We start from the raw sequence: 14,953 nt of genomic DNA on the forward strand, positions 1-14,953 counted from the left end.
ACAATTAACTTTCATATAAAAATTTAATTCAAAATTGATATTGGGTAGCACAAGTCTGCTACATCCATGGAGGCAATAAACCATCTGAGTCCACATGACTTTCCTTTAGAAAAAATGAAACAATTAAATATATACAGTGAATATTCAGACATCACTGCTCATTTCCATAATTATCCGCATTTAATTTAAGTGCTCGATTTTTGTCTCTTCCAGAACTTCTTGACTTCACTGTGTCCTTGTTGTGTAACCACCATCACTCTGTGCGGAACATTCTGCCACACCAAACAGCCAAGACCCTGAATAACAAACAAGAGGTTATCCATCAATGCCGTTCCTTAAAGAGCAGTCAGCATTATGTAGATAGGCAGAATATAGAAAATGTAATTATATGTTTATCTAAAAAGGGATAATGCAAAATTCTGTCTGCGAAATTGCCAGCAGGTTGGGAACAGTACTTATTTAGGATGAGTGTCGGTATAATGTCCTGAAGGAAACTCATTTAATCCGATTATTAAAACCAATCTGACCTGAGCCCTGTCTCTCAACACCTCGAAGTCTGCCTGGGAGAGGAACTGGTTGTAGAGCACTCCTGGTGGACAAGACAGGAACCACAGCATGAGTAAATGTTTTCAGATGGAGAAGAACACTGGGAAACATGTGAGAATAGTGAGGTCATAGGGCAAGCACTACATTACTCCTCAAGCCGCTCCATCACAGCACACAACATTTCTCAGAGAAAGAGTTACAACTCAAGCTATTATTGAGTCTGGGCGATCAACAGAGAGGGAACAGTCAGTCATAACCTTCAGGCAGGACGAATTGAGCCACGAGAAAATGAAATCAATCAACATCGTGACTCAGACATCAAACATCACTCGCTGAAAATAATTCAGATGCTTTGGTCAGCCCTTATTCATGTTAATATTAACATTTTAATAAACATTTTCATTGTTGCTTTTTACTGGAGAACAGTAAACAACCATTCCATGGTGTCATTGTGACAATAATGAAGTTTAAATTGCACATTTCTTACAAATAAACAAATATTAAATGATCATGTAAAAGCTAACCCTTATATTAATGCGAACTGCCAAGCTTTAATGATAACAAGACAGGAGTAACATCCTGTCGATAACAATGTCAGTGGTGTGCCTGCTAGCAACATGAACCGTGGGTAAATCAGCATGCGTGTGCGCGCTGGGCGCAGGGGTGGAGAGACGGCCAGCAGGGTCACGCGCTGACTCACTCACCCTCTGTGAACTGTAATCGATCCCTCTCCAGCTCCCACAGTCTGATCTGATCCGTGATGGTGGAGGGCACCACCGGAGTCTGACGCACACAGGGAGAGGTGAGGCAGAGTGAGGGGGGGGAGCTGAGCAGCCAGCGGCAGCCTGATTAGTCAGTCTGAGGGGGGAGGTGGGGGGGGAGGGGAAGGAGGTGGTGGAGCTTTAACGGTCCAGTCAAATATTATTACAGGAACTGGCCCGTAGTAAGAAGGGCTGGTGGAAAGGGGAGGGTTCAGGGTGGGGGGCAGTGAGGGGAGGGTTCAGGGTGGGGGGCAGTGAGGGGAGGGTTCAGGGTGGGGGGCAGTGAGGGGAGGGTTCAGGGTGAGGGGAGGGTTCAGGGTGGGGGGGGGCAGTGAGGGGAGGGTTCAGGGTGGGGGGGGGCAGTGAGGGGAGGGTTCAGGGTGGGGGGGGGCAGTGAGGGGAGGGTTCAGGGTGGGGGGGGGCAGTGAGGGGAGGGTTCAGGGTGGGGGGGGGCAGTGAGGGGAGGGTTCAGGGTGGGGGGCAGTGAGGGGAGGGTTCAGGGTGGGGGGGCAGTGAGGGGAGGGTTCAGGGTGGGGGGGGGCAGCCTACCTCCTTCAGCATGACGGGGTGTGCCCGGGTCCTCAGGAAGTGGATGATCTAGAGGAGGAGACTCATTTAAAACCACGAACAAAGAACAGCCCGGAGGACCGAATTAAAATTGTGAGGTCCTATCTTTTTTTTTTTACTGATTAATAATATCTTCACAGTCATAACCTTCCACCAAGGAGTGCATCAATCTCTTTTTAAATGGTCTTTTTCACCTTAGCTAGTATCCATCGTTATTTTTATTATTATTACTTTCTGTACAGCGGACACTGCGACCCAATGCTTATGATAGATGTCCGAGTGAATATATGGGATACCCAGTTTCACTAGATACCAGCGGAATACAAATTCCTTGCCTTCCCTCTATTCTATGGAATGACACAATGATTGATAATGACCACATTTCAAAAAATATAAATCAAGAATCATAACTGTTGTTTTGACTATTGTATAAGACAGATTTTCTATTTTGATTTAAGTCTATTGCTATGATTGATTATCTGAAACCCTAATGAAGATCCGGGTTGGCGCCCGGGCCACCCTACCTGCTGTGCGGTGATCCCGTTGGCGATGGCCTGCTGCACCGACTCCCTGGTGACCGTGCCCACCACCACGTTGGGGAAGCGGTACAGCATCTCACTGAACAGCGCCACCAGAGCTATCTGGAGCTCAGAGCCTGGGGGGAGGACATACAGGACAATCACCACCATGCAAGCCTTTAGCCAGGTCCTGCTGGCTGTGTTGGCTGTGTTTCATTATGAACCACCAAAAGGATTTAAAGGAAAAGTCCTTTATGGATTTATAAACTAAATCTTACTATAATATGTTATTGATCCTATTTATAGAACTCACACATTGAGTTTATAGCTTGTGGTTTATTCTGAAACAAAATAGGATACCCTGTATTATATTCCTATTTAATTTTATAAAACTTGAGCACTACCGATGCTTTTTCTGGTACACAGAAATATTTTAGGACAACAAGGTTGGCAACGCTTTACAACTGCTAAACAACAAATAAAAATATGAGCGAATGCATGGAACAACTGGTCCAGGACACAGAGACGTTGAGAGGCAGCCGGTGGACATACTTGTGTAGGCATATATGCGGTAGTTGGTTTCGACCACGATGAAGCTGGTGTCCACGGTGCCAGGGGCCACATCCATGGGATTGGAGGAAGAGGAAGGCTTGGTGGTGATGCCTGCGGCCAGCGTGATGGCCAGCCTGGTGGGGTAATACCTCCTGGACTTCCTCTGTAGCGTGACGGCAAATAGAGAACGCATTAGGGCATTTTAAAAAACAAAGTAGTAAGGATTCAATGTTCATTTTTTTCAGCCTTTCTGTTCCCTTTGATGCATTCTCATGGGAACCTGTTATACTACATGCTTAGGTCAAACATGAACAAACGCAGGTTATTAATTATTTCACATCTTGTTTCTGTACACATTTTATTAGCCTGCTGACCTTTGGTCATCTTCTATGGTTTAATGGTGATCAGATACAGTGTGTTTTACACACTGCTGAATTATTTGTGTCCATAGAGGGAGCTACAGTATATGCTATGGTTTCAAACAGCATGTCTACAGGGCAGTGGGTCCAGCCATGTTCTGCGGTATCTGCCTGGTTCACGTTACGCAACATAACAAGGGCTGAAATGCCAACTTGAGAAATGAAATGTTTGATTTATCACCCTTTGGGAAAGCGGATATGTTCATATTGATCGTATGCTGGTATATCTGTGAAATGCTCCTAGTGGGGTTTGTCCAGGTAAAAGGTCATGCTATCATACGATTCATACGATGCAGCTGTTGGTTGTAATGGTGAATGTGTTGTCTTTGTCATGCTCTTGTGTGTTGTTATGGTTGTCATTTGTGAAGCTATAATCATTGGTGTTGTAATTTGAGAGTTTTTAAACATCAGTGTTGTACTTTGTGTGTCTTTTGTAGTTTTCGCGGTGCCTGAGATGGTGAAAACGTCAAGAGAAAATAATAATACCCTAAGTCCCCCATTTTAAACTCTCTGCATCTTATCAAAGTCAAGGGGCGGCTAGTTTCATTCATACCTGCCATTCAATTACCATAGATATCATTTTTATTATCTTAACATATGTTGAAGCTAATACAACCATAACTCAATTATTTCCCCAATAGACTGGTCAAGTACAAACCCAACTATGAAGCATGCTTAAACAGTGCGGGTGAAGGAGTGTGGATGGCATCTACACCTTACCTTCCTCTGGAACACCAGACCGAACTCCCTCAGGTGCTGAAGGAACGTGAGCAGGGATTCGCTCATGCCCTCCACGGAGTAATCCTGAGGGGACAGGAGTTTGGAGTGTTATCAGGATCGTGATCAAGAGATAATGACACACATATAAATCACCAACAGTTTGGCTTATAGTATGGTGCATTGGCATGTGGCTTAAATGAGAGTAATATTTCACTTTTGAAAAGCGAAAAGACCAAGGTCCCGGCGGAGGCAGACGAGAAGGCCGCCATACACCTCAGAACACCTTCCCTCTCTAACATGTAGCGGTGGTCTGATGGAGTGAACTTACTCTGCCCAGGGTGGAGAAGCTGAGCTGGAACAAGAAGGACAGGATCTCCACCAGGTCCATGCCCCGAGTCTAAGACAGACAAACGGACAAACAAACAAACAAATTCTTTAGTTTGGACCTGATAGGGCTTGAAATTCAATCAATAACAAATGCACAATCTTCCTTTTATTTACCAATAGCGATAAACATGAATCTAAGAAGGTAAATACAGGGTTCAAGCTATGATTCCATCTCTGTGGGGGTCTCTTAAAAGTTGTTGATGGGGGGGGGGGGGGGGGGGGGGGGGGGGGTGAGAGAGACCGTACCGGCCTTGCGCTCAGTTTGGGGGGGGGGGTGAGAGAGACCTGGAGGGGCTTATCAGGCCGTACCGGCCTTGCGCTGATAAGCCCCTCCAGGTCGAAGGGGCTTAGCAAGACACCTCCGTTTCGAGTCAGTGTCCGGTTCGCCCGGTCTGGGCTTATTTTCCCGATAATGACCGGCGTTCTATTATCCCTTACATAACATCAATATTACTCTGTATGTGGAAGGGAAAATAGCTTCATTTGTAATTACAATATTATGCTGCTGTATTTTCAGAGACCCCCACAGATATTTGAGCTTGCTGCTTTCATGGCAGCCAGACCTCTCTCTATGGGAGCTCAGCTCCCACTGGCTCCCACCTAACTCGAACCCTGGGTAAACACATTCATGCGTGAAAGAGTGGATTGGCACCTGTGCAGTGTTGAGGTACTGGAGGGTGAAGTACCATAGCTGACTGGATGTGTCCAGAAGGAGGAACTGGAACCCAGCGGAGGTGATGCAGGGCGCCTCCCCTGGGTCACTGAAGAACAACAACACAGTAATATCTATATCTATGTCTTTTATATCTATGTCTATTAGATCTATGAAGAATACATCTATGTCTATTCACATGCTGGCCTGTGCTAGCTGCTGCTGCGCGCGTGCGTGTGTTCATGTGTGTGCGTTCATAAATATTTCGTTAAAATGTGTTTCACCAAAAAGTAGGCGATATCACTTCTCCAAAGTCCTGCATTCAGAATTTGAGGTTCAGAACAAAAGTTCATTAAATACTTACGTATTATTTATATGGAATTTATATGATTAATTCCAAATTTTTGTTGCGATGATGTATGATTTAACCGCTCCATCAATAGACAAATGCGTTTAGTGAATTTCGAGTGGCGAGGCGTGCACTTATTTTCCTTAAACATGCCCTAATAAATGGGTGTAGGCCTAGCTTAATTACATTTCAGTCACTCATTTAGAAATGTAGAAATCATGGAAGTAACTCGCCAGGCTCTCGTAGTTGGCCAGAACTGACTTCACGATGCTCACTCACATCGTCCAGCGGATGGGGCAAAGCGGGCACAAACTGTTCCCACCGTCATGCTTATGGAAAGAGTCCAACCATGCCAGTCTTCTGGTGACTCTTAATTGTATTGATCAGCTCTTTGACTTTATCACATCTTGGCATATGTTAATCTTTGAAACTGGATCTTAAAAGGCGAGGTTCATGTTGTGGGCATTAAAATGCACATACATTGCCTCTTCTTGTATGTCCTTGACGCGCGCTTGTAAGAGAGAGAGGGGGAGGGATTTGGCAGGGTGCTATCGCAGCACAGCACAGCACAGCGTTCCATCACGTTTGCTTTAATTAAAGGGACATGCAACGAAAACGTGCCAGTTAACTTTGTTTAAATATTGAGGGTTTTTTGCACCCCAACCTCACCTTTGGGGTGAAAGAAAACTTGTGCCCCCCCAGCGAAGTCACCTGTGTGTGTGTGTGTGTGTGTGTGTGTGTGTGTGTGTGTGTGTGTGTGTGTACCTTCTCATGAGGCCAGCTTGTGAGAGCAGCTGCGCCAGATCCTGGCTGACGGCAGCGTTGGGGGAGCCCACCATGAAGTGCAGGATCACCTCCCAGCGCTCCATCGCGTAGCGGTCCAGGCTGCCCACATCCCGGGCATGGCGGTCGGGTCCGATGCTGCTCCCCTCGTCCGACCACGCTTTGCCCCTGCGCATTCAATCCAGAGGAGACCGAGAGAGTGAAAGACTTTTTCATGCAACAAGTCAAATATGATGACTTCTATTGAAGATAGACCCGATACAACAATTTGTGGAATTAAAAAGAGGTAACAAAGAAATACGTACCCCCCAAGAAGGGCAATCCTGAGATTGTCTTTGAAGATGGGGTTTAAGATGTTGCCTTGCAGACCGCCCTGTAGCTGCTGTGTGTGCCACAGTCTGAGACTGGTCAGCACTGAGACACATTCATCATGATATCTGTTTTAGAAATCGAGGGGCAAAAACGAAAAGACATCGGTGTTGAACCATCCTTCTGTCAGTGTCCGTTGAAAATGTTGTGTCTGAGCACCAGCCGCATATTCAACGATATGATGACTTTGGATCGCTATTATAAGATAAGATAAGATATACTTTATTCATCTCAGCAGAGAAATGTAGGTGTTCCAGCAGCCAGCATACATAAACAACACAACTAGTGATGTGTCGGTCGCGAACGATCCGGCTCAAAGAGCCGGCTCTTTGACGTGAACGATTGGAACCGGCTCTACGATGGGAGCCGTTTTAAGATCCTATTTGGGAGCCGTTTTTATTTTTTTCAGTTTTTCGCTCTCTCCGCCTCCCTGTCGCTGTGCTTGTGCTCTCCTTTTCGTTTTTTTTCTCCTGCGGTGCCTCGCTGTCTCTCCCCCTGCCCTCCCCCCCCTCCCCCTCTCACTCTCTCTCCTTGCGCGTTCTGCCTGTGGTAAAGCAGAGTTTTTTTTTTTTCCTCCGTCGGTGCCTTAATGTCTCCACTGCCCTCATGTCAAGCGTGTGCTCCACACATCTGACCAATCACACGCAGCTTTCAATTAATAATGTGCCGGGAAAACACTGAAAAAGTTTCTCGACACTTTTTTTTTGGAAACCGCAGGCAATTGGCCAAGCTGTATAGCGTTCGTGGGCAGGTGTCAATGCACAGTCACGCACGCAGCAGTCAAGAAGCACACAAGGCATAAAGAAGGGGAGTCAGTGTGACAATTGAATAGGCCTGTGTGATAATGAGTGGTGACAGAAAACAGAGCAAAATCTGGACTAATTTTAATGCTACGTCAGACTCCACCAGGGCAGAGTGTAGACTCTGCAAAACCAGAATATCCTATCATGCAGGCTCCACTAACAACCTGCACAGACACATGCGGACATCGCATGCAGTGGTTTTTTGGAAGTGGTGCTATTTTGTAATAAAGGTTTTATTAATAAAGCATTGTTATGCTGCATTTTTACTCATAAGTGCTTAACAATGTCAATAATGAAACAAAATGTTATAAAATTAGGTTTAAGCTATTAATTAATTAATAATGTAAAACATGTGTATGGGGAGCCGTTTGGGAGCCGAAAGAGCCGGTTCTCCACAGTAAGAAGAGCCATTAGAGCCGCATCTCGCAAAGGAGCCGAAAATCCCATCACTAAACACAACACATGTATACACACATCCCACCTAAACCATGCACCCACAATACCTAGCCACGGATAGAAAAAGTAGAATGGATGGTCCATGTGCATAAGTATACATAGCTGTTACTCAGAGATAACAGTACACAATGTATGCAAATATACAGGTGTGCAATAAACAGGTAAAGAAAAATACAATTAATAATAAGTACAATAATAATGTAAGCATATAAACGTATATATACGTTTGATATATATAAGCAGCGCAAGCTAAAGTTTAAATGAATATTCTTCTGTCCTTACTAAAAAGCGGAGATATTATAAAGTGCAATTGCAGTAGGTAAAAAAAGTATTCTTAAAACTGTCCTTTCTGCAGCTTAGCAATCGCAGCCTCCCACTAAAAACACTCTTTTGTTTACTCACTAGATTGTGCAAGGGATGCGTGTTATCGTCGATAATACTCAACAATTTCTGTACAATCCTTCTCTCCATCACCACCTCCAGGGACACTACAGCAGTCCCCTTATTACTTGCATAGTATAAATTGCATCATCAAAAAACATTGAAAGAACCATTTTTTAAAATGGTTAAACAAAAATAGGAAAATAGAAAAGAATAAGCAGCGTAGCTTACTTTTGACTGTCTTTCTTCACCCACAGAGCCAGTGCTGCCTGGGGAAGAGGGTGATCTAGGAACAGCATTCGCATCACATAATTCTTCGCCAATGCAGGCAGCTCCCTGGAAATGAATGACGTACGATTATTTTGCAAATGATGCTACATATTCACAAATTTATATCAAATGAATGATTATCCAAAGCCCACCTGTACACTGCTAAACATGTTGCCGGGTGGTTGTACAGTTTGTCCAGGATCTCTGGACTCAACTCTTTCAGGTATTCATGTAGATTTTTACATTGCAGTTGGACACGAAGCTTCATTTTATACAAAACAGTAACGGCTATGTACGGTGAGCCAACCCGTTAACACGATCAACCCTCAAGTAGGATTTAAGATGTCGTTCAATTGCCGAATGGACTTGATAAATATAAATAAACAAGCGGTCTCCTCGTTCTGGAAGTCCTCAGGAGGCGGCCATGTTGTCTAGTCACGTGACGCGGTCCAGGAGCAGGATGCAACTTGTAATACGGATGATCGAGTTTGTAATGCTTTAATCAATATTTACCATAAAACATTGCTTCGAAAAACCTATATTTTCACAATGCTCAATTTGCTTGAAAACTAATGATTTCATTTTTTAAAACGTCAGTGATTTCTTTCAGTGATGATTGATGCTTTTATAAATATTGAACAAACAGTAAAAGTGGAGCCTCCATACACAAAATCATTTATTAATATCTTGATGCTTACAATTTGAGAGTTTAGCTTGTGTTCATGTAAAACGATATGATTAATGTAATCCAAACAAATACAAAACTATATTAACATGCTACTCAGTCAGTGACACTGAGTAGCTGCCATTATACAACATTAACTATGCATGACATTGATGGATGCCATCATACGCCTGGACATGCCTCATTAAATGGGAACATGGCCCAGTGCAGTTCATCCAACAAAGCATTCTATATCTGGAGCGCAGAAGAACCATCGGAACTTCTCAGGAATCCTCCTTTTCTTGATATCTGCAACGTACAGTTCAGACAAGGAAGATCAGTGATGTGAGGAGAGTCTTCCTAGTGAACATATATTTTTCAGAAAGGTATTTTAAGATTTTACCCCGAGGAACTATGGATACATTTCTACAATTTCATGCCGACAAAAACAAACATTTTCTAAAGACTTTAGTTGTGAAACCCCAAGGTTTTGGGCACACAAACGAGACATTACCTGCAGTGTATACAAGTGAAGAACACAGTCTGTCCTTCGTCCGCAGACCTCATCTGCCTCGTGTGGTAAACCATCCCCTCCTTGTTACAGCGGGAACAACGCCGGTCCGTCTGAAAGGTTCAGGCACAGCAAAACGATCTCATTAAACATAAGTTGCAGACTACAGAGTCACCCTTTGTGTTAAAGCAGCCAGTCAATCATCCTTCCTACCACAGGTCCCTTAAGCTCAGAGTCCTCCTCGTCCTCCAGCATCAACGACTGTTCTATTGGGTTGAAGACGACTGTGGATTTGATCTCCTGACCAGCGAAAACTGTTTAGGAAATCACACAGTCAGATACATTTTTATCTCAGTGTTTGACACCATATCTGCTTGACAGACGTCAATCCAATAGGAATGTGATGAGCGCCCGTCCTCACGTCTGATGGAGATGCGGAAGGAGCAGAGCGGGCAGGTGACGGTGTCCAGCGCCCGTGGCATAGGCAGCACTGTGCCGCACTCTGGGCAGAAGTTCGAGTCGCCGCTGAAGCAGGACATGGCTGAGGAGAAACAACCATATGCCGGCGTGAGGTAACGTTACTGTATCTTTACATGCCTGGAAAACGTTGCGTGCTATCTGACTTTCAGTTAAATCCACTGGGAGTTTACTCCATGCTGAACCAACACGTGTTAGTGCTCGACCTTAAATAGGACTAACCTTTGTTGTCCTGTTTAAGCTCCTGGCGTTGTCCAAACACAAGTGTTTACAAGCGACGAAAAGTTGAAATGATGTGTCAACAAATTACAGCTACTCTTTAATAGCAGGCTGGATGGATTTGTTTACAGACCACGCATCTTTCCCGGCGCGTATTGATGATGTCATCGCAGTCAGCCGCAGTCCATTCTGATTCATCAACAAACAAGCATGTGTGGTTTAATATTAAATATATTTCTTAATTATTCAGTGAGGCTTTACGGGGTGAATACAAATGACAATACTGCGTTGTTAATGCAGATAAATATTTGATGATCCAAAGCTATTGTTTTAATGGTGCGGCAATTTGCACCCCTGGTACAATTATCATGCTATTTGTACCCTGGTGATGATGAATGAAAATGAAAGAATAAGATATGTCTCTTAGTCATAGTTAAACAATAGCCAATGTTAATCAATTATTTTCTTTCCAAATGTAATTTGATTGCATTGGATCAAACATTACCTTACTAACTTTTTTGTATCCTCCTGACTCGTAATGGACACAAGAAAGGGTAAATTTAGAGTACTTAAATGTACCTGAGACAGTTGTATCTGAACAGTATATCTTTTCAGATCTCTCTTTAGGCATTGGATGGTATCCCATATGCACTCAATGCTTTCATAGTTGGAACTCTTCAAAACTGTCAAAGGTCTGCCCTGAGTATATTTTCCTCGGTTGGTGTTCGTTTAAGAAGAACAAACATTGTAGTCAGGTAGAATTTTGAGAATATTGAAATAGTGGGGTTCAGTGGATTACGTTAGCTAGCAATTAGCCCAAATAGGACGCTTTTAGCCTAACTGTGCCAAGGCTAAAAGTACCAGGGGTACGAATAGACACTCTGTTGTTTTAAAGCTATCTGGACGCTGTACAAAGGATGTAATAGTTCTGTAAAGCCTCCACAAGACCACCACCTCTGTCAGGTAGGCAATAATGAAATGCAAATAGTATGTTTAATAACATATCGTATACCTCTCTTGTTGACAGTGTAGAAGACTGTGATAGCACCATATGGCTAAAAGGGGGTGAGACAGAGATGATTGCAACGTAGATGATAAGCCCTATCAGCTAAGGCCATATTAATCACAGTGGTCATAAATCACATCATAGTGGACAACACGATTGTCAACACCGTGCAGAATCATATTACGATTAATTGAAAATTAATACTTTGCCACTGCTTTGTGGCAAAGCAAACTAGGAAGAGCTTCATAAAGTCTGCTTCCGTCTCGTGGCCGCCTGAGACTGTTCCCTGTTTTCAGCCTGCCGTTATGTGAAAGCATTTACAACGTTAACGTTAACACGTCCACCCTCGGGGTTCCCATTACTCCATGGTAATGGGAAATGTAGCAGCACAGCCTCATGTTGAAACACCTCGAACAGGTAGGCCTACTTTTAGGTCACTATGTCTACTCTCTCTGTTTTCACCCAGGCTGATGGAGAGGCACGAATGCAGAACAAGCATTGGGACTATGAGGGGAATGAGCTGGAGGTGGCAGGGGAAGTAGATTTGTATATCCCCTGGAATAAAACCAAAGCTGTTGGCACGTATGTCGCCACTGGGTGGTAGTGTTGTTCTGCGGTTTTCCAGAGGAAGGAGAGGAGAGGAAGGAGGAGACGTCGATGAAGAGGCAGTGCCCTCATTTGGCGGTGGTGGTGGGTACCACAGACCCTAAACTACTCCTCTTGACCCCTGGTTGGTCCAATGCAACAAGCAGCATGGAGCGTTAATCTTCTGCTTTCGTGTAAACTGTAATGATCATTTTGATCTTTATGGAAAAAGTACTCATTATTTTGTCTTCAGTGTTTCTTATGAGAAAAAAAACCATCTACAAATATTGACTTTGTACTGTTGACTCATTATTTGACCCTTAAACAACCCCCATATCTTCTCCACAAAATGATTGCAGTTCAGTGACCAGTGTGGGAGGACATTTTAACCTCTGTCCTGGCTGTTTTGATTGGCCACAGGAGAAAGGTTCCTCAATGCCGAGGTTCAGACTGATAGGAGACACTTACTGTAAACACGGCTTTGCAAAACCAACATTTCCAGGGCAGCAGCTCACCACCAACGTTTGAAAGGAGTGCCAATGAAAGACCCATTACTTGGGCTCAGCACATAATATATGACTCCATATTTTCCATGAACTTATGCAATTTCCTCAGAAGTAGGCTCATTATTCATTGAACTCACTATTTTGGCATTTAACATTGAACGACATTCTTTGTAAGCTCTGTCTACCCTAGTAACCGAAAATCAAACATTCGTCAATTGTAACCAACTGGGCACGACATAACATGGACTGATGACAGAGACCAACATGCACAATAAACATGTCAGGAATCCCATTAAAATATTGTATTTTATGTTAGGGAAGCTAGAGGACAGTTTAGTAAGTACAATCTATAAAAACACATCTGCATTCAGCTCAACTTGTGTATTCTGATGTAATAACCACATTTTAATTTACGTGTTTGACTTATTTATACTGAAACTTTTTCTTTATCCCTTAGTTGAGATGTGGGGTGTGAATAGAGTCCTCTACAGAGGGGCAGGAGGTCTCTGCCTGGTCCGTGAGCCCCGCGGCCTCTGGAGACCTCTCCTCTCGGTGAGGGACATAGGAACAGAACACAGCCCACCTGATATCCGCCTCTTTACATAGAAAACGTATGCATTCATTACATTATCTTCAGAAACTTCTGATGGGAGGTCTGAGGATTGGTGTCGCCCTCAGGCACCTTCTGACCTCACGCCTCCTGCAGCGCAGTCCAGCTGAAGGGCTGGCCCTGGTTCCCAGGCTGCTGCCGAGCCGACTGGCCCAGCACACAGGGACCCTCTGGGGGAACAGAGAGGGCTGCCTCCGCTCTGAGGACACGGACCTCAGTGCACTACTGACACAGGGTTAGAGACAACCAGTCCTCTGCCCTTGACCTTAATGTCAACCAGTCCCCCGCCACAGGCCTCAGTGTGGCCCGCTGCTCCCAGCAGCTGAAGAGGAAACTCCAGGGCCGGCAGGACGGTGGACGCGGCGACCCCAGGGGGTTGATCCGGCCACCCTGGGACTTCATTCGCACAGAGATGCCTTCAACTGGCTAGAGCAGAAGTACGGCTATGAAGAGGGGATATGTCCGCCAGGACCAAGCACCCCATGGCCGGTGCTCCACTCAGCGGACCTCAGCAGTGTGGTGGGCCCCGCGGTGGACCAGACCTCCTATGCGTAGCGTCAAGGCTCAGTCTGATGTAGCAAACGGGCCCATCTTTGACGAGGTTGAGAACTTGGGCCGTCTCTACGCCATGAGAATCTCCCAGGAAGACGGTGCTGAACTGGAGGCTCAACGTGGAGAGGATCTTCAGGGTGGTGGCTGTGCTCCACCTCAGTCTCCAGCTGAACCCTCAGAGGGCCATGAAGCACCGTGTGCTGACCCGACCCATGAGCTACAGAGGGGTGGAGGTGAGCCTGCGACTGCAGTCCACTCTCTGTCACATGGTCATAGTGGAGAACATCCCGGCTGAGAGCATGACTGAAGACGGAGTGCAGGCACTTTAACCTCGGGAGGCACCAGAGTCATAGTCTATTCATTACTGGGGTTCGATACCTGGATGAAGGAGTCTTAAGTCAAATCAAACAAGATGGTATTTCAAAACTGTTTGTTTCTTATTTATGTGCAGTTTTCAAACAATACCAATTGTGGTGGAAACACAAAAGCACAAAAGCAAAAAAGAGCAGAATTGACCATTTCCTTTTGATGTGCGTTTAGGTCGAGTCCAGATGTAGACGGGCCCACCTCCACCCCAGTGAATTATCTGGGAGCACTTTTGTGTTGTGACTTAATACAACCGATAGAACATAGTACCACTAAAAGAACGACAATGGAAATAAGTGTTTTCCTGCCTTTCTGTTTTATCTCCAGCATGAGGTGCAGAACATAAACAAAGAATTTAAATCAATTCATGCTTTCCTTCACCTCCTCTACCACCCCACCCCAGCACATACCTTGGGGGTCTTGAAAGGCGCCTCTAAATTAAATGTATTATTATTATTATTATTATTATACGAGTTTGGGCATTCTGGCACCCAACCCCAGCCCCATCAAAAAAAACGCCATCTTCACTTTTAACCTGCTCCTTGTACTGGACAGGAATGACTTGACGGTTGAACCGATTCATATCAATGCATCATCATTGAAGAGCAACAGCTCGTGTCCCTACAGCTCAATGGCATCACCGGGACTTCTCTCCTGAACTCTTGGACCTTTATCGCAAGTCTCACATGTCCCTAACAGATTCTCACCGTTCTGTAAATCCCTTGGTTGTTCGGAAGTCTTACTGCACTGTCTTCAAGTATGTCAGTCAGGTGCCACAGTTTAGACAGGTAAGGTGCAAGAACTGTCATTTTGGGTCTACCTCTGTACGAGCCAATTTACACTTTACCGTGATCCGTTCGGGGAATCCATCTGCCAGGTCAATCACAGGGGCGAGAAATGCAACCTCTCCCTTTGTGGAGAAAG

At 44.8% G+C, this 14,953-nt stretch overlaps 2 protein-coding genes and 1 long non-coding RNA gene across 3 annotated transcripts; 1 reads left to right on the forward strand and 2 right to left on the reverse strand.

The window, feature by feature from the left end:
• Positions 1 to 4: 4 nt before the first annotated feature.
• Positions 5 to 8,975, reverse strand: gtf2h4 (general transcription factor IIH, polypeptide 4). Its single transcript, XM_060043098.1, has 13 exons — positions 8,686 to 8,975; positions 8,495 to 8,599; positions 6,560 to 6,691; positions 6,237 to 6,422; positions 5,123 to 5,231; positions 4,412 to 4,480; positions 4,084 to 4,167; positions 2,945 to 3,107; positions 2,399 to 2,529; positions 1,857 to 1,904; positions 1,251 to 1,329; positions 528 to 589; positions 5 to 296 (listed from the first exon to the last, which is right to left on the reverse strand). The coding sequence occupies exons 1-13, from the start codon at positions 8,799 to 8,801 to the stop codon at positions 186 to 188; spliced, it is 1,395 nt and encodes a 464-aa protein (XP_059899081.1). The 5' UTR covers positions 8,802 to 8,975; the 3' UTR covers positions 5 to 185.
• Positions 8,976 to 9,015: 40 nt separating this feature from the next.
• Positions 9,016 to 10,247, reverse strand: polr1h (RNA polymerase I subunit H). The gene is made up of 4 exons (XM_060043099.1): positions 10,130 to 10,247; positions 9,922 to 10,022; positions 9,712 to 9,821; positions 9,016 to 9,506 (listed from the first exon to the last, which is right to left on the reverse strand). The coding sequence occupies exons 1-4, from the start codon at positions 10,245 to 10,247 to the stop codon at positions 9,482 to 9,484; spliced, it is 354 nt and encodes a 117-aa protein (XP_059899082.1). The 3' UTR covers positions 9,016 to 9,481.
• LOC132450912 (uncharacterized) lies at positions 10,140 to 14,410 on the forward strand. Its single transcript, XR_009523934.1, has 3 exons — positions 10,140 to 10,280; positions 11,877 to 13,053; positions 13,180 to 14,410. It is a non-coding gene; the product is annotated as an uncharacterized LOC132450912 (long non-coding RNA).
• The last annotated feature ends 543 nt before the right edge of the window (positions 14,411 to 14,953 follow it).

Source organism: Gadus macrocephalus, chromosome 22, assembly GCF_031168955.1.
Source record: "Gadus macrocephalus chromosome 22, ASM3116895v1".
NCBI lineage: Eukaryota > Metazoa > Chordata > Actinopteri > Gadiformes > Gadidae > Gadus > Gadus macrocephalus.

Excerpts from the sequence above, each read along its gene's own strand:
- polr1h (XM_060043099.1), bottom strand. The coding sequence starts at position 10,247 with ATGTCCTGCTTCAGCGGCGACTCGAACTTCTGCCCAGAGTGCGGCACA. Across the intron at positions 10,023-10,129 it reads CTTCCGCATCTCCATCAGAC|TTTTCGCTGGTCAGGAGATC; the intron begins GTGAGGACGGGC and ends TTTCCTAAACAG. Across the intron at positions 9,507-9,711 it reads TTCACTTGTATACACTGCAG|ATATCAAGAAAAGGAGGATT; the intron begins GTAATGTCTCGT and ends TGTACGTTGCAG.
- gtf2h4 (XM_060043098.1), bottom strand. The coding sequence starts at position 8,801 with ATGAAGCTTCGTGTCCAACTGCAATGTAAAAATCTACATGAATACCTG. Across the intron at positions 6,423-6,559 it reads AGGATTGCCCTTCTTGGGGG|GGGCAAAGCGTGGTCGGACG; the intron begins GTACGTATTTCT and ends TTGAATGCGCAG. Across the intron at positions 4,481-5,122 it reads AGTACCTCAACACTGCACAG|ACTCGGGGCATGGACCTGGT; the intron begins GTGCCAATCCAC and ends TGTCTGTCTTAG.